General features: G+C 41.9%; 1 protein-coding gene across 2 annotated transcripts in view; it reads right to left on the bottom strand.

Moving 5' to 3' along the window:
• LOC144829528 (SH2 domain-containing protein 1A-like) overlaps positions 1-23,656 on the bottom strand; it is a 600,010-nt gene that overhangs the window by 182,324 nt on the left and 394,030 nt on the right. For both annotated transcript variants that reach the window (XM_078688754.1, XM_078688753.1), the window contains exon 3: positions 22,861-23,001. In XM_078688754.1, coding sequence (XP_078544880.1) covers positions 22,861-23,001 — 141 coding nt within the window. The remainder of the gene's footprint in view (positions 1-22,860; positions 23,002-23,656) is intronic.

The following is a 23,656-nucleotide window of genomic DNA, read 5'->3' as shown; positions in this document are numbered from 1 at the left end:
GGCTATTATTAACTCTAAGCTAGCAAAAACAAAATCCAGCACAACATCGAAAAACCAGGAGCTAGAGGCAAACAGTAAGGGGAAACCACTCCAAAGATGCCAAGTCTTACAGTAATAAAAATATGTCTGAACGTTAAAGGAACCCTAGACGTTCACTGAAAAAACTAAGTTTAAAGTGACATTATAGTTAGGTGAAATGTACAGTGACAACGTAATGTTTAAACCTAAAGAAAACACAGAAATTCACCCGTTGTAGTTATTTTCAGTAATGCTAAATCATGCTTTATAGTAACAATAACTTATGCCCTTGTCAAGCTTAGCTAATTACCCTACATATTGCCTCAATCACATGTTGTATAGCATCATTAATAACATCTCTGTGGCATTTGAAGACTGTGCATGGCGGCGACACAAGTAGCAAAAACACATCTGCATCATGTGTTAGCTGGTGACTAGACTCTTAATCCATACATCGTGGAATTTTCATTATTGGGCAGTGTTTTCCCATCCACATGGATGTCTTAATTTGCAGGTATCTATGGCACGAACAGGTTCTGCATTCTACTGTTAATATGTGATGCCTACTAGCTTTTCTTCATGAGCAAATCTTCAGTAAAAGAACTTGAGGAAACAAATAATATAAATTATTTGGGTGATGGCAGCTAGAACAACCAAGGCATTACTATGTGTCATTAACCTAGTGCAGGTATTCACTAGGCCCTCTGGTAAACGTTTGTTTATGCAGATCATTTCAAAACATCATCTCTGATCAAGGGAGGAGTTTTTCATATAATTTGATACACATATGGCCCTTCAGAGAGCTTCTGAATTTATCAGGTGCGATGCATTGCAACTATTCTGAGTTTTTGGGAAATAACTTGGTATGCTCTTCAAAACCATCTTACTGGAGATAGAGCGGCCTAGCCACCAGCCGATGGAGTGAGATATACAGCATTGGGACTGCTTCACCAAGCAGCTGAAGAATTTGGGAAGATGGATGAGGCAACCAACATCACTGACCCCCTTCAGCAGAGCTGTGGCTTAGAGGAGGCAGCTAGGGACAGGCTGTGGGAGTCACAATCGAATTAAAAAACCCATGAGATGAAAGATGCAGCCAAGAGGGACGGGACCACGGCCAATGTGACAAACACAAATGGTTCTCACTTAGGCCCCCTAAAAGTCAACTATAATGTATCTGACAGAGGTTTGGAACCTCTTACCCTGACTTACTACAGCCTCAGCATAGGAGCTAAGCAATTAATCTTTAACTGTTAGAATTGTTGTCTGGCAGGGTACCAAAGAGATGAGGGATACATAACATCATTGGAAAACTGATCCAGAAAATAGGGAGCAAGTTAGAAGAACTGCGATCTACCTTGGCAGCAATTTCCAGATGTGCAGTTTTATCCTGCTGCGTCACGGAGCTAAGTAACTTATCAAAGAGGCAAAGGATATATCTGAGGAGAAGGGGGCATGCATTGTGTTACTACAGTAGAATGTTGTCACTAGATTAGATGATCAAAAGTTGAAAAATAGGTGCAGGGAAGTGCTGATATGGATAAGATCTGGAGTATCATTTGTGATCTGGAAAGAACATATAGATAAAGAAAGCAGATTTGTATTATTAGAAGGGAAATTCCTGAATAATTATTAGCAATGCTATGCTTATATGCATCCAACATGTCTCAGTTTTAAAAATACCACAGGAGAAATCCTTTGCCCCAGTTGAGACCTTGGTAGGTACAGTATCACTCAATAATGCCTCAATGGGATTCATTGAGGGAGTACAATTTAGCAATTAAATTAATTACACAAAACACGTAGTCCCAATTTGTTGATTCAATGTAATTATATTAACAACAATAGAAGCATGGATTTCTACTTTACAAAGAATCAGAAGCAGCATCAACCATGCTTATTTAGTAATGTACTAGGTGCAAAGTAAAAACATTGTGCTCCTGAGCAAGTGGTTAACCCCTTGACCACGGCGTAAATTCCGCCATTTGCTGGGAAATTAATGAAAGGTAGGCGTTGTAAATGTAGGCGTTGTAACGTCATACATCCCCCCTGGCCATCCAACATCACAGTGGGCATGTGCGGAGGACGGCCGGGGGCCGTCCGAAACACGCCCACTCATTAATTTCCCAGCAAATGGCGGAATTTACGCCGTGGTCAAGGGGTTAACCACTTGCTCAGGAGCACAATGTTTTTACTTTGCACCTAGTACATTACTAAATAAGCATGGATGTATGACGTTACAACGCCTACCTTTACAACACCTACCTTTACATCGTAAGTTTTACAATGCATACCATTACAACGCATAATGCTTTTGGGCGCTGGATAGTGAATAGTTTAATTTACTATTCCAACTCCAGTCCCCGTGGATAGTAGGGAAGGTTATTGGATAGTAAATTAACCTATTCCCTATCCTAGAGCGCCCCCCAGAGCAATGCGTTGTAATAGTTTGCGTTGTAAAAGTTGCATTGTAATAGTAGTTCGTTGTAAAAGTTTCGTTGTAAAGGTTGTATACCGGCCAGGGGCTGTCCGACGCACGCAACGGGTTAAATGTCGCAAGTGAAACATGTTGAAGGGTATAAATCAGCGTTTTCCTTGGGAAGTATTTGAAAACAATATTATACATGAACAGTTATTTTTATAAGACAGACAATGAAAAGGAAATTATGGTAAAATTAACAATCCCAAATAGGCTGATACAAGTTGACGGCATTTCAACCTTCATAATTTGAGAACATCATCAGGACAACGGCACACAAGAAAGATGATTGCTGCCTTACAGGTAACAAAAGAATGAGTTACCCCTAGTAATGAATGGAAGTAAAACCAAGTAGGACTAAAAGGGGGACGTATTTGAAGATCCATGAAGGAAATCCAAGGCTCCTGGGAAAAAAAAAGAAAAAGAGAGCAAGGGCTGAATTAGCCCCCACTAAAATGTCTCAGAAGAAAGCGCCCTCCTTTGAGATCAGAAAAATTAGAGGCCAATACACTCACATGGGAAAATGCCAAGGTATATAGCAAGAGCTGGGCCAGTACAGATGAGGCCTCGGATCCCTACAGTGTCCTCCAAGTTACAGAACTGAAGCAATGGTGTTCAAGGGGCTGTCGGAAACAAATCTGAACAGTCTGTAGATTGATGACTTAATTAATACAATTTGTATTAGTTGAAACTCACCAGAGTTGAAAGTTGCTTGAAGTATGAATTTAAAGAAAAGAATGCCAGCCAATCTGGAATGAGTCTAGAGAGAAGAGAAGTGATTAGGGGCGTGAGCTCCGTTACTAGGGCTGCACTGCCCAGGGGTTCTACTTAACCCTATATATGTTGGTACTTGAATGACTGCTCGCACCGATGGTGGTGAAAGATCTATCATTGACATAAGGCCTGCTGTATAGAGGCACACTTATTCTGATACATTTTATTTCCCAGCTGGTGTGGCGGCAGTGTCCGAGGAAATAAGAGGTCAAACCTAGCAGGTAAATGATTTGCTCATACCAATTTAAGATTAAAGCAGGCATTGACGTGCTCCTTTAAGTATTAGATGCTTGTGTGCATGCTGCATGAGTCAGCAATGCATAGGCATTCTAACTCACCCTGTAAACTGCTCATACCCATTTTAAGAATAAAGTAAGCCAGACAGATAAATTGCTCAAACCCATTTTAGGAATACAGCAGGCAAGGACGTGCTCATTATGTTTTAGGTGTCAGCAATGTATGCGGGTTCAAACTAACCCTCTAACCCCAAGGCACAGGATTGGCATAATGATCCTATTGTACACATGTGTATGACTAAAACACGAGTCTTGTTTATGTGTACTACGCATTTACACAAACTGAATACCTTAGTAAAATGATTTTTTTTATCACAACACTTGATGATGGATTTGGGATGTTGCTGTACTTGTATTCTGAATTTGGTATTACAGATGGCAGCACTAACTGATCCAGCACTTAGAGAATCATTGAGATCATGCATAGAGAAAATACAGGTACTGCAAATAGTGTTTATACAAGTGTGAAGTGTTTAAAGTTGTGATAAGAGGGGTAAGTATTAATAACAATTGTGTTGTTTACACAGTACTGTACAGAGATCCCAACACATTAGAAATAAAAATAAGGCCATTAGTAAAAACAAGATGTGACTGAGCATGTACTAGGAAGTGTATTCAGCCCTGCCAAATACCACGCATCAAGGGTTAGACTAATGCATTTGAGTGTGGTAGCCCACCTCACAGCAGCAAAACGCATAATGCATGCATTTATAGCGGCTCCTGACACCATTTGCACTGTGTGTCACAATCCAATGCGCTCAATTAGGTAAAGAAGCTCAAGCCTGGAGATTGCAGTGAACACACTATGTGCCAATTGACCACAGCCTGCTGCATAGATACTGGGAAGAATTGCAACTAACTATATAATTAGAGTTGGCACCGCGCCATGGCCCTGGGGTTGGCTGCATTCAATCAGCTGACATTCACTCTCAGCCTAGGATGTGGCACACCTTCACGTGATGTGGCTGTCACAGAGGACAACAACAACAGTTCCTATATCCGCAGTGATCAAATCGCCTGCACTGAATGATTCCGGGGCAGCTCCTTGCCTTGTTGGTTTTCCGGTAACTGGCGCCACCCCTGCACTACCATCAGCGTGTGTTAGGATCATGGCCAATCAATGAGTGGCAGGCAAATGAAACTTTCTTTTTCTTGTATTGGCTCACACCGCAGGCAGAGAGAGTGTGTGAGGCTGGTGTTCTCTGCTCCATGTAGCACCTACCTGGCAGTGCTCTCCTTGTGTGTAACCTAAACAAGACTTGACAGGGTGTTAGCGTGCCTGACTGGCACCATGCAGGGTGTTTTAAGTTTGCTATCCTGCCTGCTCTGCCAATCCCAGCTGCAGCTCAGGCTGGCCCGCCAGAAAAAAGAATGAGGTGTGTCCTCCATTCATCGAATACTGCCGCCAGCCAGAGTGAGACACTCTTGATGGATGCTGCCTGTGACTCTCAATCCACTCCTGACACAGCTTTATACTGCAGCTGCAGCCTGTTGCTCACCTCCCCTGAAGCCCCAAGACACGCCAAAACTCAAGACTGTGTAAATAAGCTGGCTGGTGAAGCACTCAGAACTGAGACCCACTCCCAGGCACTGGTGGAGTGGCCCCAATCAGGTGAATCATGCACTCTTCCTTGGAATGACACCTTTCCAAGAGAAGTTTAGTTGTTGTTTCAAGAGTCTGAAAATGTTCGGGCATGATACTAAATAGAACTGGAAACAAAACTGTATTTATTAATTTGTAACATGTCATTTCTGTATTTGTTTACTTTAAGTATTAGTCATTGATCAGCTCTAGTACACATTTAAAATTAGTTTCTTTTTGTATTTGTTCTTTGTAGTATGTACAGATAAAGGGTAAAAAATACTTACCAGCTTTTGACGATTTTGCTTATTTTTGTACCATCAGGAACAACAAAATATCTGCCCTGTGTTTATTTAATCTATGCAGCATGTGCTTACCTCTATTAGGGTGTAATAAAGTGCAAAGGCATGGGGGTGTGAGACGTTTTATGGTGATATATTTACATTCATATCTACTGTGCACACACATCGCTTTGTTTTAGTATTTTAACCTTACATTTTGTGGGTTATGAAGCAGTTTCAAGATATTTTAGGACTTCTCATTGATCAAATGGGTGTAATTGCTAATATTCATTTTTTTCCATAGACTACATTGCTTGGTTTTACGCACATGAAAATATCACACAAAGTGTCAAACATTTGGCAGGTGAGGGTCACTCATAATTGCACTGAAACCATGAAAATCTCACACATAAGCAATCTGATAACTTGGCAGGTATGTGCATTGTGTGAAGAAAAAGCAGTGCCCTGTACACCTTTTGGACAGAGTTAGGGGTTTTATTGAGATGATACCACTAGACCACACTCCCAAGGTGGCAAGACTGGATGTTTATTAGTGAGACTGACATGAACAGATTTACATCTAACCCCGCTTTCCATTCTGAAGCTTCCAACTGGGAAGTGGATTAGCATGCAGTTTATGAAGGTTAACTTTCCAGCTCCACAAAAAAGACCATGCTTCCTAGAGTGGCTTTACTGGGAGGCTGCATTCATTGGCTAGGGAAGCAATGGATGGACCACTCACGATTTGTAACGAAAAGAGCTGCTCTGAAACAAGTAGTCCTAGTAAGACCCCTGATACCGATGATCTCCCTATTGAATTTTGTAGCACCTACATGAATATTTTAGGGAAGAGACTGCTTGAAATGTACATGACTATAGAGACTACAGGTATATTGCCTGATACCAGCAGTACTGCCTGAACCTCAAAGTGACTTGGCAGATGTGATATCATATCGGCCACTGTCAACTCTCAATCTAACAAACAAAATGTTGGCTAAAGCCCAGACACTAAGATTGATTAATGTCCTCCCTACACTTGTCCATCCAGACCTAAATGGCACTATATTTGTAGTTTGTTCCACATCTTAGATAGGATGTCCCCAAAGATTAATAATATTAGTATCTGTAGTGATTGAGCCATTTTTATGGATAATTGGCTCGATTATCACCATTGCCCACTACCATCTCAGTATATTTTGCTCTAATATAGTGTTATGCAGGTCTGCATAATATAGATTGGCTGTAAATAGGACTCGATAATGTTATTTCTGTGTCTGACTATATCTTGCTGAAAGGCAGGGCTTACCTATTGGCTTTGGCATTCTCTAATGCCATCTTGCATACTAATTCGGGCTTTTTGTGAAAATACTGGCCTATGCTTGAGCGACTCCATTTTCTAAGCTGTCGCCATCTTCTAAGCCTTTCTGGGTGAGGCGTCATGTTTTACTTCTCACTTGTTTTTCGCACTTCGAATACTAGTAGGAACCGGTTCTTGTCGGAGGAATGTGCTCATTCTGCTTGAAAGTCATAACAGACGTCTAGCTAGCTGAAGCTGTGACCTTGGCACGGGGTGGTACAGGAATCTGATGGGAACAGGGGGTGAGGCTTGGTAGAAGCTTCGACCAACGTTTTCACTTGTACTTAAGGGGGTGTTCGGGTCTCGACCACTGGTAGTCCATCACGGTGCAGACATGCAGCTGTGACAGTGGAGCAGAGAATCCTGGTTCGGCTGGAGAAACGGGCTCCCCTCTGGCGAAGTGGAAGCGAGATGTGTAGAAACTTGGTAAGGTGTTCCACTAACTCTTATTTCTTGTTCTTATCTAACGATCATCTCCTATTTTCAGGTTATATGCTGATTTACATATGAGTTCTATATATGTATACTCTAATTGCATTAGCAATTGCTTAGGTATTGATGTGAAGAAGGCCTATCGTGACATAGTAGTGATTTCTTTCTTTTGTCCTTCTATCATTGTGAAATAAAGAAACCCCAGAATAAATACCATTATTTGCCAGTATTCCTTGGGATGGGAGGTCGGGGCCTTTCTGGTCCAAGTGCTGTAGCATCGGAAGGATGGTAAGTTTCCCTTCCTGCAGGTAGTTGTTGAAGGTTGGTCTCCATTCTTATCCAGGGAAACCAAAACCGGTAAGTAATCCACCCGAGGCATTGTTAGGAGGAGTACGCGTTGTATTAGCTCAACCAGAGTGGGCTTTGTTTTGCATCGTTGTTCGCATTGTTGTTACCCTGTGGCTCTTGGTATTGTGTTGTGTTTTTGTTTCCCCCGGGGTGCGTTGTTATCTTGTGGCTCCCCAGCATATGCCATATATTTTTAGTTATTTGTTAGTATTATTCCTTTCTTAGGTACGTATAGTGAAGTGTTATACCTTTTTGGGTCCTGAGAAGGGATAATGTCGTATGCCCTGGTGATTGGCAGAATTATCAGGTCATTACAGTATCTTTTCCAGATCAAGAGCAGGTGGATTCCCTCATAAGCCTTGGACAAGTACAGATATACCAACTTACACCTTTAGCATGGAGAGCAGACAAGCTTTAGTCTACATATGCCTTTCAGGTTTCCCAGGGAAAATTCATATTAGGCATGTAACAAAACCTGCCAGAGACTGGCAAGCATTTGACTTGTTGTTATGGATTACTAGCTCCTTTTCACCCCAGGTTTGCCAAGATAAGAAATCCACCTTTTACTTTTAAGGCTGCCAAACTTGTTCAGCCACAAGATTAGGAGTTTTCACCTTCTGTGGCGGGCAGGACTTTGGAGATCCAAAGGCGGTGAGCCTAAGAAAGGGAGAGCAATGGGAACGCAAAGCAAGCTTGTGAACGGCATGGACTATTAAGTCCATGCCGTGCAGGAACTGGGGAGGCATGCATACAGAGGGGCACACCATGTGCCCCCCTGCATACATTCCCATAGCCCTGAGGACCAGGGGGCCCTGTTGGCCCCCTTAGTTTCCTCACCGCCACACTTTCATGGCAGGCTCATTGCCATGAAAACTGTGGCAGAGAGAAAACTTGTAATATGCTTGGCGGTGCCACAGCAGCACCACCAGTATATTGCTGTTCTGAGACTGGCGCGCCACAGCCGAGAGATCAAGGATCCCCAGTAGTTGAGGTGGTCCAATGGCAGTCCTATCACCAAACTCATAATACAGTGGTTGGAATACTGGAGCAGCAGTTGCTGCATGATCCGTCAAGGGTTTGGCAGTCCATCGGAGTGCCAAACTCATAATCAGACCCTAAATGTTATTATTGGAGATATGAGAATAGTAGAAATAATAAATCAATAGAATGTAAATATTATTAAAGCAGGCAACATAGGACATGGTGATGGAGCAATCTGTACTTATCTAAGCCTACCTATTATCATTAAAAGCCTGAAATTGTATGAGGTTTCAGAATTTAGAAGTTTATCATCCCAAACCTGAACTTTATTTATTTTCAAATGAGTAGTCTGTCTACAAGTCAAGGCTAAATTGTATTCATACATTCACATTCTGCCATCAAGTAATGACTTTGGCACAGTACACCCAAGTAGGGCAATTATATCACATGCTTTGCTCGGTACAGTGGAATTAACCTAGTAATGTGAGATTCCTGTACCCTTAGTTCCATAAGCATAATCAGTTGTGAAAGTGCGAAATTTAGGATACGGGTCTCCGACACTTTTACCTTCACGGGGCTTTTGATATATCGCCCCCCTGGGTCAGCTGGCGCCTTCCAGGAGTCACTGATATCGACCATCTCTGTGCTGGCCCTACAATCAGCAAACTTCAGTGTATTGGGTGACCTCAACCTCCATCTTGAGTGTCGCGATTCTTCCACTATACTGAAGTTTTTGGGAGACTTGGAGGCCTGCCAGCTTAACCAGTTAGTCATTGGGCCATCGCACCAGGCCAGCCATTTACTAGATCCGGTGTTCTCAAACATCCAGGAAGTCTCTATTTCCACTCCCAGCCCCCTCAGTTGGACCGATCATTTTCCAGTCCATATTTGGATCACGATTCCAGCCAGCTGTAGGGAAAAGCCCCCCCTGCTGTGGAAGCGCCCTTGGAATAAACTGGAAAATGCCAAGTTTGAAGACAGACTTAAAACCTCGCGTCCAATTTGGCCTAGCAACATGGAGGAGGCCGATGTAGCCTACAGGGAGTGGATAAAAAACTCACTCGATCACTTCATTCTGATGAACTGGTCAAGACAACCTGATAGTGTCTGACCCACAATGCGAAGAGCTCGCATGTTTCTTCATTGACAAAGTCAAAGGAATCTACAACTCCTTGAATTCGGATGATCCTAATATGAATTCCAGTCCTATTGATCCTATCTACTCACTGCAATCCTTTCCACCCATTGAACAGATAGAGATGGAATTCCTGACCAAAAAAGTGAAGTCCGGCTCCCCGGAAGATCCCGTTAAATCTGAACTGTTTAGAGCACTCCAGGATACCATCCTGCGGGAGGGGCAGGCATTAATTAACAACTCGCTTCAGTCAGCCGTCATCCCCACATCCTGGAAACATGCTAAAGTTGTTCCCCTTTTAAAAAAACCCTCTCTGGACCCTGCCAGATCGGATAGCTTCAGACCTATCTCCTTACTCCCTTACCTTACTAAGGTGATGGAGGCCCATGTGAACTCTATCTTGAACACTTACTTGGATTCTAATGGAATTTTAGATGAGTCTCAAAACGGATTCCGTGCTAAACATAGCACGGAGTCCGCTCTATTGGCTGTCACGGAACATCTGAGGGAGGTGCAGGACCAGGGTGAAACATCTGCCCTGGTTCTGCTGGATTTCAGTGCGGCCTTTGACACGGTTTCCCACAGGATCCTTCTTGAGAGACTGTGGGAGATCGGAGTCAGGGAGAGCGCCCTGGACTGCTACGCGTCATTTCTATGTGACTGTTCCTTCCAGGTACACGCCCGGCCGTACTCATCCAGCAGGCACCCCCTGGAATGTGGGGTGCCGCAGGGCTCTGCGCTTAGCCCCACATTGTTTAACGTGTATGTCCGCCCCCTGGCCATGTTGGCTCGGGAACGTAAAATCAAATTAATATCATATGCGGACGATACACAACTTATTTTCACCTTTTCCAAAAATACAGAGGCTGACCAAACTAAATTCCAGGAAGATATTCTGGCTATCTCAAACTGGCTGTCGCAGAACTATCTCCAATTAAATTCATCGAAAACTGAGATACTTCTCATAGGCAAGAAAACACAGAAATGGGATAAATACTGGTGGCCCCCCACACTAGGACCTCCCCCCACCCCTAAGTAGACTGTTAAAAATCTGGGCGTGATGCTGGACAATTCACTCTCGCTGGAAATCCATGCCAAGAGAGTGGCTGGTACCTGTTATGGACGCCTGCGCTCTCTTAAGCCTATTCTCGGTTTCTTTGAGCCGCACACTCGTCAGATTATAGTCCAGGCTCTAGTCTTATCCCACCTAGACTATTGCAACGTTCTTATGCTTGGGTCTAACCTGACAGTGATAAATAGGCTACAAAGAGCCCAGAACGCTGCTGCCCGTATCTTGTGTGCACTACCAAAGACCTGCCATACCTCACCTATTCTTCGCCGTTTGCACTGGTTGCCGATCAAACAACGCATCCAGTTCAAAACTCTATGTTTAACTCACAAAATTATGCATGGTGTTGGCCCCCAGATCCTGCAGGAATTCTGCTCCCTCTACGCCCCCACACGTGCCCTCCATTCGGCGGATTTATTTCTTGTCCGTACAATTAAGATCCGGAGGAGCAGAGCCGGTGGCCGCTCCTTCAGGTATCTGGCCCCGAAGCTCTGGAACTCTAACCCTCTAGGAGCTCGGTCCACCTCTAACCATATGCTATTTTGTAAACAGATTAAAACCTGGCTGTTCTCCTTTATCTAACTCTCTTTTGCTGCTGTGTTGTCGTGCCCTCTGGTATGTTCACAAGCGCTGGGACGCCCCGTTGCTGGGGTAGCCATGCGCTATAGAAGCAGATTTAAGAAGAAGTAAGATAGTTGAGCCGTTCACTTTTGCAATGACTTAAGCACTACTAAATTTTGGCTTCACAATAAAGCTGGTCACCCAATTGTATCAGAAAATAATATCAATGATTAGTGTGGGCTTGCACGCTCTGAATGCACGATGACGTTCACATATAGACTGGAAGATTTCAGACGGGAGTTTGATATGCTATTGATATATATGTTGAATGCCTGCAGAAATGCGAAATTTAAACTATTACAGTTCAGTCATGTACATCACACCTACTTTGCACCTCGCCATCTGCATAACATGTGCCCTGTTATATCGGACAAGTGATCCAGATGTAAGGACAAAACAGATGATGTTGGATTGTGCAGCCCTCAGCCAACTTTGTAGAGAGATAACTGAAAGGCTTATCACATCAACACATAAGCATTATTTACAAAAATCTGAGGCCTGTTTACTGAGATTAAGGACACATATTTACTATGTATAGTTCCAGGTGCTCCTCCAAAGCCACTGGTATTTCCACTTGGGTACAGGACTTAAAACAATGGACTGCAACAGAAATAGAAATGAGCATGGCAATTGGTAGGAAGAGCAGGGATTCACAGCACTCATGACATTGAACTCTATTTTGTTAGGTTTAAGCCCGACTCACATCACCTCCCGCCTTGATTCTGTGTATCAAATTGAATGGGTAATATGCCATGAAGATATCAAAACAATCAGTCATTACGACCCAGTAGATAGGTTAGGGTGAGGCATCAGATATAATGCTTGAAGTATATGATTTAATTTTCTTGTCTTACATGGTCAAGTGATTTTTTAAGATCCTAGCATCATGCAACGGTGTTCATTTTATATATATAATTTCACTAAACCATCCTTGTTAGATCATGTAAAATAAATGCAAGAAATAGACTCATCAAAGTTCAAAAATACTTTATCGGGTGTCTTGAAATGGAAAAGCACACCTGTGTACTGTTGATAATGGAAAAGAAATTCTAATTGCAAAATCAATAAAGAAATACAAAACCCTACCAAAGGTCCAGGATGAAAGACCTCTGAAAAATATATTTCTACAACAATTACCATAAGGACTTTGATACTTAGCTTCATTGCCAAACATGGCAAACTTTAAAGACAATATATGTCTCATAAACAGAAGCATTATAAACTACATTTTCCATATAACACATGAATCCACTACAGATAAGACCTAAACCCCTTAATAAACCATAAATAGATATAAATCAACATCTAAACCGTAAAAACCTATTAGAAAAATGTAAGAATTGGATCAGTCCTTCTTCCCGAAACACCCCTTTAAGACACAATTCCTGCTCGGCTACTCCAATGATCCACCACCTACAGTGCACAAATGGCTTGAATTACTAATTCAACTGTGAATAGCTCCATCAATGGTCTCCTACGGCGTACGCTTCAGTATAGATGACATTTATTTATTTATTTTATGTTATTTATAGAGCGCAACACTCATCCCAGGGGATATCATGGTCAATGCGTTATCCATAATGATGCCCAGATTTTTTGCGTGTTGTTTTGGAATAGGGGCATTGCCTAAAGTGGGAGGCCACCAAGTGGCGTCCCACACTCGTTTGGCGCCGCCGAACAGTAAGATTTCGGATTTGCCGGCATTCAGCTTCAAGCAATGCGTGTGCATCCACTAGGCCATTTCAGAGAAACAGTTATGCAGTTTTGATTTAGTAATATCTGGTTTTTCATCCAGGGCTACCATTAGTTGTGAGTCGTCCGCATAGGAGCAAATGCCAATGTCCCACTTCCTACCAATGTTAGCTAATGATGAAATATGGACATTGAATAGGGTGGGGCTTAATGAGGCCCCCTGTGGGACACCACAACCGATCGGACTGGGTTTGTAATGAAATTGGGCGATATGCACTGCTTGTGTGCGGTTACTCAGAAATGAGTGTAACCAGCTTAAGGGAGTCGAGTGAATTCCTTTTCATAGAGGATATTCAACAGGCTATTGTGGGAGACCGTGTCAAACGCTGCTGACAGGTCCAACAGTATCAGAGCAACTGCCCCTCCTTGGTCAGTGCATGATCTGATACTGTCTGACACTGTCAGCAGCGTTGCCTCAGAGCTGTTGTTAGCTCTGAATCCTGTCTGGGAGGGATCAAGAAGATGATTTGTTTCCAAATACTTGGTCAGCTGCCCATTTACCAATTTCTCTAAGACCGTAGAAAGGTAGGGGAGCTGAGAAATGGGGCGGGAATTTTCAGGGTTAAGGACATCCGTCCCTGCTTTTTTTAGAAGGGGGACCACTGAGGCGTGTTTCCATAAATCCGGGAAGATGGCCGTACTTAGGGATTTGTTAAAAAGCTGGGTGATCAGTGGGCAGAGCGTGGGGGCAATCTGTGAGAAAATGAAGTGGGAACAAGGGTCCGACGGGGATCCTGATTTCACTGTACTCATAGCTTTCAGAACCTCATCGGCTGTGAGGGGCTTAAAGCTGCACAGGGTTGATGTGGCTTCCAAGTAGGGAGTTGGCAGGACTGCATTTATTGCGTTGGTTTTGCTATGGGAACTCTGGGGACTGAAAGTGTTGTAGATCTTTCTTATTTTTTCAATAAAGAAAACACTAATTCTTTCACAGGCCTCTACCGAGGGGGTTAGATTTTGAGTCATACTAGACGGCTTATTGAGTTCCTTAACAATTCTGCAAAGTTCTTTGGCTGAGTTGCAGCTCTTATTGATGCGCTGAGAATAGTAGGTTTTTTTGTATTCTTTATAGTGAGATTATAGGATCTAAGCTTGAGTTTATATCTTAGTTTGTTTGCTTTGTTTTTGGACCACCTGCATTGATGTTCAAGATTCTGACACTCCCTCTTGAGGCTTTTTAATTGTGGGGTATACCCGTATGGGGCCGCTTCCGGGGTTTCCGAATAGGGGCCAGTTTATCTAGTGTTTGATAAATCTCAGTTTCAAGGGTGGCTGTGTCTGCACAAACTGTGGTGTCATCTGAGAAGTCTATATTAGCGCCTAAGAAATGTGTTTCAAAGTTGGATTAATTAACTAGCCTCCAGACTCGATTAGAATTCTGGTGAATTACCCTGGATTTTGTTGATTTGGTGGGTAAGCCTAGTGTAAAAACTATGTGAGAATGATCTGTCCAGAGTAGTGGCATGATCTCATGAATGTCTGTGGCTTCGATTGTGAAAAGAGTAAATCGAGCCTATGACCCGCTGTATGGGTCGGTCCTTCTATCCACTGTTTAAGATTAAGGATCCTCATATCACTCTCCAGTTGGGAGACAGATAGAGTGTCTTTTTTCTCATAGTGCATATTAAAATCTCCAATTACTAGGTAATTATTATATTTTAGGCAAGTTGGGAGAAGTTGAGTGAGTAATTTAGTGCTAAGATTGGCTTGTTGGCCAGGGGGTTATAAATTACTGCTCCTGCTAGGATGATGAGGCCTTCATGGAGTAATTGTAAAGGGAGAATTTAATGTTCATTGTATAAGGTTGCTTGCAACGGAAGACAAGTCAGGTAGTCTTTAAATATGATAGCAACCCCCTTCCCCTGCTTCCAACTCTGTCTTGTTTGATAATTTTATAGTTGCTGGGTAGTGCATTGGCCAGGTCTGGGGAGTTAGTATCGTTCAGCCAAGTTTAGGTTATAAAAGCCAGATCAGGGTTCTTTTCATTCAGAAGATCCCCTATATCGATGGCATGCTTAGAAAGGGATCTTGCATTCAAATATAAACAGAGAAGTTTAGGGTGATCGCGGCTCTTCCAACTGTCTGGCTGATATTGGCCCATGCTTGACCATTTGCAAGCAAGGCAAGAGATTGGGTCATATGAGAGTCCGGGGCAGGTCAGAGTACACTGTCCGGGGTTATAGCAAGGTTTGGGTGCATAGGCCAGGAGCTCATTGCGCGAATAGCTGATGGTGATATGCGGGGATCGAATACCACCGGCAGGGGGTGTGGCCCCTGGTCCCGGTCGCATTGTATTATTAAAAAAATGTGTATGCTTTCAAGTACATCTCCCAAATAAACTCAAACCCTAGACCCATCCTACAGGTGTGAGGACAGCAGTACCTCAACTAATGCTCTCACACCTGGACAAAGGTAATGCAACACTAGCGGACCTTCCTCACTATACACTCTCCTCAAGGTGTTCCTACATTCATCAGTTAAACATGTCCTAGGGGCAAAAGTATTGGGCCATATCACTCCCATTCCAAATGAAGTTATTTGACTTTTCCTTGAAGCTAGAATTGGCTATATAACACTGCAAATTGCATCACCCACCTACCTGAAGGATAAACTATGAACTACTGGAGATGAAAGAAATATGAGAGGCAAATCCCAGCATCTTTTCTCAAACATCCCGCACTAAAAAATCTAAAGCTCTGATCTAAGCATTCTTCTGCCTACTGCCAATACTTTAAAATCAACGTCCATAAAACACTTTAAGCCTCACCTTTTCAGAATTCTCTCTAAATGCTAATTGTTTTCTGTATTCCTCCTCCTATTGACTGCATCTTTCTCTAAATCCCCTTTAATTGTAACTCTTTTTGGATAATCAACCACATATTTTTGGACTGATGCTGCTGGTTTTTCGACTCTAAAGGTGCACTGAATCCTGCCAAATAAGCGTCAGTGCTAGTGCTCTGACCCCTACAAAGTGTATGTCTAATTGGTTGTCCCACAATTGGCATTAATGTAACTTACTTATAGGGCCCTAGTATAAGGTACCAGAGGTACCCCGGGCCTCCAAGTAAAATTGTCTCTCATGGACTGCAAAACTGTTGGCTGGCAGAGCAGTTTTCAACCGTCACTATAGAAAGGCTAGTAGCAGTTATATGCTTTCAACTCAGCAAAGCTAACTTATATATTGGGAAAAACTAGGGGGGGTTTCGTCCAAAACCAGACACCAGGGATGGACGTGTAAATACAAAGAAGAAAAAGACAACTTGGATGTCAGTTTATAAGCCGCTATTTATTTAGGCGGACAAAAGCAAAGACTATTAAGTTCTTACGCTTTGAGTGTCTTAATCACATTCTTTTATAATGTTAGACACATTTATGGAACATTTTACTCATGTCTGAGTTAAATACACTTCCAATACACAACTGTGATACATATAAAGTGCATTCATAAATTAAACTGATGTGACATGAAAATTGTGCAATCATAAATGATATACACAGTTTTAAACACTATACAAAAATTACACCAGCAGAATATTAATGCAAATAATACAGAGCAATTCCATGACGCGTTTCCAATCCCGAAGAAGGACTCAAGCAGTGAGAGGACTGTTGTATACATCAGCACTAAAAAGGATTTTAAAGAAATGGCTAGTTTATTTGAACAACGTGACACCTGATTGTTGGCTGTCACGAGTGCACGCGCTCTAAATCAGTGCGGTATTCGTACCACGATGGGGAAAGCCTCACCATACGACTCGAGCTGTGAACAAATTTGAACCTTTATCCTTTCAGTTTCCTCCTGCTGACATAATTGTCCTGGACACGCAACATCTAATCCATGTGTGAAGCACAACACGTGCACTATTATAACTTCAGGTTACACCGTGCTTTAGCCCTGATGAAAATCCTGTGATTGTTCTTCGGGATTGGAAATGCATCATTTAATTGCTCTGTATTATTTGCATTAATATTCTGCTACTGAAATTGTTGTATAATGTTTAAAAATGTGTATATATTTATGATTGCACAGTTTTCATGTCATATCAGTTTAAATTATGAATACACTTTATATATACCACAGTTGTTGTGTATTAAAAGTGTATTTAACTCAGACATGAGTAAAATGTTCCATAAAATGTTCCATAAATGTGTCTAACATTATAAAAGAATGTGATTAAGACACTCAAAGCATAAGAACGTAATAGTCTTAGCTTTTGTCCGTCTAGATAAATAGCGGCTTATAAACTGACAGCCAGGTTGTCTTTTTCTTCTTCATTGAACTTATAAATAGGAGCACAAAATGTCATACTTAAAGTTTTTAAAGATTTGTTACAGTAAACCGGACTTAATGGTCAAGTAAAATTTAATTTAAATCATGGCCAAACAGAAACTTTAGAAAAGAGTCACTTTGTTGGGCATAGGTTTTTCAGTGAACGTTTACTGTTGCAACAAGACAGCCTTCTGTTCACAAGACAACCTTCTTTCGGCCTTCTTGGGGGGAGGAGTGAATGATTCTCAGAAATGAACACCAAGGGCCTGCTGTTGGAGGAGATGTGACGTCTCCCTGGCAGGAAAGCCAAACAGAGTTAAAGCACAAACGGTAAAGCCATCTTTGAAGGACACACGTGAAAGGGGCTGCTCTTTTGTTCTTGCAGACAGACTAGTTTTAGGAATAGAGAGGGGATAAACGTTACCAAACAGGGTTTTCCTTGGATGTGTAGTTCCAGAGTGTAGGCTAAGGAGCTTCACATACCAGGAAAAGTATTCTGCCGTCCTGGCAGTTGGCACAATATTGCTTTGCGGGCTAGCTATATGCCAAACATTACAGAAATCAGCATATAAAGGATGAGCAACACAATATCCCCCCTCTGAAGCCAGGGTATCCATAGTATATAAGGTAAAGTGCTGGCAAGGGAATTATTTATGAAATTAAATGGCCATGAAGTTACTCGTTGGCAAATTGAATTAATCCCAAGACAGGCATGTATTGTTAATCAAATAAATTCATACTGCAACAGGGAAAAAAATAGGGAAACAGGAGTACACAAGAAGATAAAAACAAATCACGTATATTGTTTTCATTCAAATAAACCAAAGTTGTAGGGTACAATAAAATGCAAATTCCCTATGACCAAAGTTGCCCCACCATGACTGTCGACCAAGAAGTAACCTCCCAGGAAGATCTCCATCACCGGATCAGCGTCGTAAGCATTGTTCAGCATCTTCAGCATGCGGTATCTCTTCATTAGGACCACTCCATTATAGTCTATGATGGTGTGTCCATTTAGCCTAGAAGTGGACTGGAGATTACTTTGATTGCAAGGTAGCTGTCCACCCAAGCCTCTTTGGACCCTGGGACATGCTCCATGCCCGAGTTGTTTGCTCCAAAGTGGGCCTGAGTAGTACTTTACAACTTTATAAAAGTTTACCAATGTTTGCAAAGTTTGACCGCAGGCACAGTCCATTACAGTGATTTGTTACATTAAATGAAAGAGCAGTGATTTATTGTTCCTTTAAAAATCCATATTTCAGGAATCCTTCTATGGATTTTTGTAATTGAGATGTCATTTGGAAGATCATATTTAACCTATGTTTATACACTGGCATCAGATTTTTATTGTATCTAATTTTGTTCCTGTTTGACTGTATTTGGTACTACTTAATGCATTGCACTTGTTCCTTTGATGAATCCTGCCTGCTCAGAGCCACAGCTACCCAGGATTGAACTCAGGTTTTTCAACCAAATCAGACTTGTCACACTACAGGTGGTGAGTTTAATACATGGTGAGATCCCACAACTACACCATATAGTAACCCACTTTCATCACTTGGACTTACTACAGTTTCATTGTGGCAGTAGTAACTTAAACCAGTAAAGTTGGCTCAAACCCCATTTTCTGGGTTTGAGACATGTAACTCTACACTTCTGAGTAACTTACACTCACATTTTGTGAATAGTCAAAAGTAGTAAAGGTACTCCAAAGTGCAAAAGTGAATTACAATTATAAACCACTCACAAGTGTAAGTTACCTTTTGTATTGGCCTGTTAGTTGAGGTTTAAGACAGGACAGCGATATAGACACAAGAAGGGAAGTAGAGATTGCTGGATCCAACTCAGAGAGTTGGCATGATGGAAAGAGAGAGAGAGTGTAAACCAGATTTGCCCCATACAAGCAACATAGCAAACAGGCCCGGGACCAGTGCTCTGTCACTAAAAGGCATAGGTAATTGGTATAATTCTAATTGGCCAAAACTACCTACCTATAAGTCCCAGTATATGGTAGGACATGTACATTTAGAAACTCCAGTAGACTTAATGCACTTAAGTGTGTGCTGCTGTAGTGTCTGATGTCATTTTAAAGCCAAACCTGGTCAGCAGGATACTTTTCAAAAAACGGCATCCAAATTCGAATTTTGGAATCAAAAGTACTTCAAAAGTCCAAAACTACCTTTTAATAACTTATGAGTCCCCCTTAAGGTCTCCCTTAAGGTCTGCCTTAGGTGCCCTTGGCAGACCTTAAGGGGACCTTAAGGGGACAATATAAAAGATGTTTATATTCCCTGATGGAGAAAAACAGCCAATGTTGTTTTTCCCTATTGTAGTGCTGCTGGACCCTTAGACTAACATGGGAAGGCTTTATTAAATGTAATAAAGTCTAACTTTTAATTGGAGCTAGCAAGCAAAATCATACAAACTATCAAAATATTGGTAATAATTAATCCCACAACTTTCCAAGGTCGGATTTCTTATAACTATAAACGAAAGTAGTTTTAGGACTTACTATCCTGAAATTACCTTAAACATCCCTATAGCAGCCTCTTCTGATTGGCCAGCCTTTGGCAGCCTGAGCCAAGCTGCTAACTGAGTAGATCTGAAGAGGCCTGGGGTTGAAACAATACAGCCATTTGGTGGCAGGAGATTTGCTTTCTGGAGAATCCAGAGTGGAGAAGGAGGCTGAGGAGATACGCTGGGCTTCAAAGACCGAAGAATAGATGTCACAGGACCCAGGCTGGCCCCCAACATCTTTGATCCCAGCCAGGTGAGAGCGCCCTCCTAATTAGATTAGGATAGGGGCTGGACAGAAGTTTAGTCAGATTGTAGCCCACATCTATCACCCAAGTTGAGCTAAGCATCCTTCTCCTTGGCAAAAGCTGCAGCAGTTCCAAAGCAAAACCTAATATAAAGATCAGTAATCTACTAGTAGATGGATCACATCTTATAGTGGTCAGGGCCTAGATGTCCAGCTAACAGGACGCTAAGTCCAGTATTAATTTTAATACTTCATACATCAAATTTAGTACATACACTACATACTTAACTCGTGAGATGCACTCAGGTCAGGTATCTCCAACAAGTAGGTCAGGAGCTACTGGTAGCTCCTCAGCTGCTACGAATGCCCTTTAGGATATTGGCATCGCTTAACTTCAATCACAAAATGCAGGAAGGAGTTAGTTCTGCATACCTCTGAGTTTTAAGAGTGGCAGCCCGACAAAAAGCACACCTGTAAAGCACCCTACTCCCCAACAAAGGCACAGAGCATGATTGGCCTTACTGGTCCTGTAACATAACTGATCTCTACGGGACAAAGATGCAAGGTGGTAGGTTATACAGCAGCCCCATGCTATCAGTCACACCGTGTATGTGAGCACCTGGAGAAGAAAGAAGGCTGCCAGTGGCAGCTGAAACAGTTTAAGTGCAGCACTGCAGGTGCTGAGGTGTGTGACATGTGTGGAAGTACTCGGTGTGAAGAAGAAATGGGGCTGGAGTGGGAGTGGAGAGATTTAAGGGCCTAACTAGAGGGATCAATGCGAGATATGTTCATGAGATAGTGGGAGAAAGAGAGAGAGGGGGAGAGAGAGAGAGAGAGAGAGAGAGTGAGTGTCTCCCAAATACTGGTGTGCCTATTTACAAGGACATTTATGAGTATGTGAAATAGTACTTTTCCCGTAACCAATAACAACTTTGTAAATTGGCCATATGATCTTTAAACTAATAATAAATTAATGATTTGTGTTTTTAACATTATTTACATCTCACTCATATCACAGGCTCTCATGATACCGTTTTTCGTAATCATCTCTTTTAAAATTATGAGGTAAATTCACAAAGACATTCATGAGGGCATGAAGTTGTCCTACAGGGGTACTACTTTGAATGTTTATAAAAGCCTTTTTGATTCGGGGCACAAGGTTTTCTGAGTACATCTCATGTTTATTTGAGTATCCAATGTATATTACGTGGTGCACAATGCATGTATTTCAACCCGCACTGTACATTGTTGCTCCTTAAGGGCCAAGATAATACATGTAGACTTCAGGCCAGGGGTGCGGTAACGTATGGTGGTGAACTCTGGGGTCACGAGAGTAGACACGAGCTGGAAGTTACCGAAAATACATTCCTTAGACAACACTTAGCCCTCCCCCAAAGTACACCTCTCTTGCCTCTCAGACTCGACTTTGGCCTCAGACCGCTTGATGAGGATTTGGGTTTCAACCCCTTAGCTTACTGACAGAGGCTCTGGACAATTCCAGAGCTTCACAATTATAGGATGGAGCTACGGGAAACCCTAACTCTTCCAAATTCGGGGAAAATGCAGTGGCTCACCTATGTAAGAAGAGAACTTGGGAAATTGGGGCTCCATTCACTATGGTCCGACCCGGAGTATGCTTGCTTTAGGGTTACACATAAGAATTTAGCAAAACTGTATCACGAACAGAAACTCATGGTTTCTATACAGAGCGCGCAGATTGGAACTCTAACAGAAATATTCTTAAGGATTAAGGATGTTTACCTATTTGAGCGCGTTTTAGATGACATGTATCCCAGTGTAACTAGGAAATTGTTTTTGCAGTGGAGGTATGGAACACTTCCAACTAGGAGTTTTACAAGCAAATGGAGTTCTTCTAATCCGAAAAATTGTCCTGGCTGCGACCGTGTTGTGGAAAACGATTTGCACATACTGTTATTCTGTGCGCCTTACTCCAAATCTAGAAGACATTGGATTGTTCCACACTGTAAAAATTTGGGTTTTAAAAATTGTATGCAGGCGTACAGAATTTTTAAAATAGATTTAGCAAGAGTGACTGTCTTTGCCGTTGCCAAATTTCTAGAAGCTATGTGGCGTAAGCGAAGGATTTTAATACAATTTGAATGAAAAATCATTTGCTTTATCACTATCTGGGGACTTTCTTACCCGAATATATCAGCTTCGAGAGATTCCTACAATCTGTCTAATATCTATACTGTGTTGTTGACCGGACACTGCCATCTTACTTCCTTGCTCCAAAATGCCTGACTGTAAAAATAACTAAGTGATATGTTTTAACCTGTATGTATATTTTCATGATATCTTTTATGGCAAACCTTGCCGAAATAAAGGAATACAAACAATACATGTATGTATATCAATTTACAGCCTGTGTAGTTCTGTATACATTGTTTTAATTTGGTTAAGCAATTTTAATGGTTTAGTATATATTATGTGCACTTATCCTTAGAGGATACGGATTTAAAGAACTTGAATTATGTCCCTAGGCCCACCTCAATATAATGACTGTGTTGTGCATTTGATTCAGGAGGGAAATGTAAATGTCTGGATGGTACCCGACAATAACAAGGACTACGCTTACTGAAGTCCTGTAAATTAAATCCTTTAATTCAAGCGCTATAACAAAAAATGCAATGTATAACATTCTGTGAGTGTACAAAAAGGGACAAAGTAAAGCTTTAGTTACCTTGTCCTGTGCATGCTTGGACGATGGCTTCTTCTCTACAGGGTACATCAAAGGTACAGCAATACCCTGATCCGGTTTCTGATAAGCCGCAATTAGGTTCTTCATTTTACGAAAAAATCTTTTGCTGACCCCTGGTGCAAACTGCAAAACAACACATCAAAGCCTATCATTTAGTTACATCTATTCTTGTGACATGTTCAGGTCTTAAAAAAATGATTACTTTCTTTCAGAAATGCCCACCAGAGCTGCCACAGCGATTGATAAAGTGGCACATTATGTGCCTGTGGAAAAGACTGGAACATTACATGACAGAGAGCACTGACGTAGCAACTCAAATGATAGCTTTTATGCCAATTGTCAACAACATTTAGTTAATGAAATTGCCAGCCCTCAAAATACCTACATCGCTGCATACTGCAGTTGGCGGCATAATGTCTTGTTCAGCATGTTAAATTGTTAAGACATATTGGCTCACTGTATACTTTGAGAAGGTTAAGAGCCACATGTTTCATTAACAGGCAGTAGTTGTAATTGCCATTGTTATTCTGGAGTGAGCTGGCGCTTTGCCGATATGATAGCATATTCTTGAAAGGGCAGTTCACGTTTATTTCATTTGTATTGAAGGGAGACACCAGCAAACTGAAAAAAGAAGCAATGGCAAAGCCAACCTTTATTGCTCTTAAAGGCTCTTAAAGGCTGAAGTATTGGTTTTGTCAATGCTCTTTTGCATTGGCATTCTGCCAAAATGGCTTCCGGTGCATTCAAATATATAGAAACACATGAGTCATAAGTCATC

Source organism: Lissotriton helveticus, chromosome 4_1 (genome assembly GCF_964261635.1).
Source record: "Lissotriton helveticus chromosome 4_1, aLisHel1.1, whole genome shotgun sequence".
NCBI classification, from domain to species: domain Eukaryota; kingdom Metazoa; phylum Chordata; class Amphibia; order Caudata; family Salamandridae; genus Lissotriton; species Lissotriton helveticus.
Note: the sequence above shows the minus strand (reverse complement) of the source record. Positions and strands in the feature narration are given on the sequence as shown.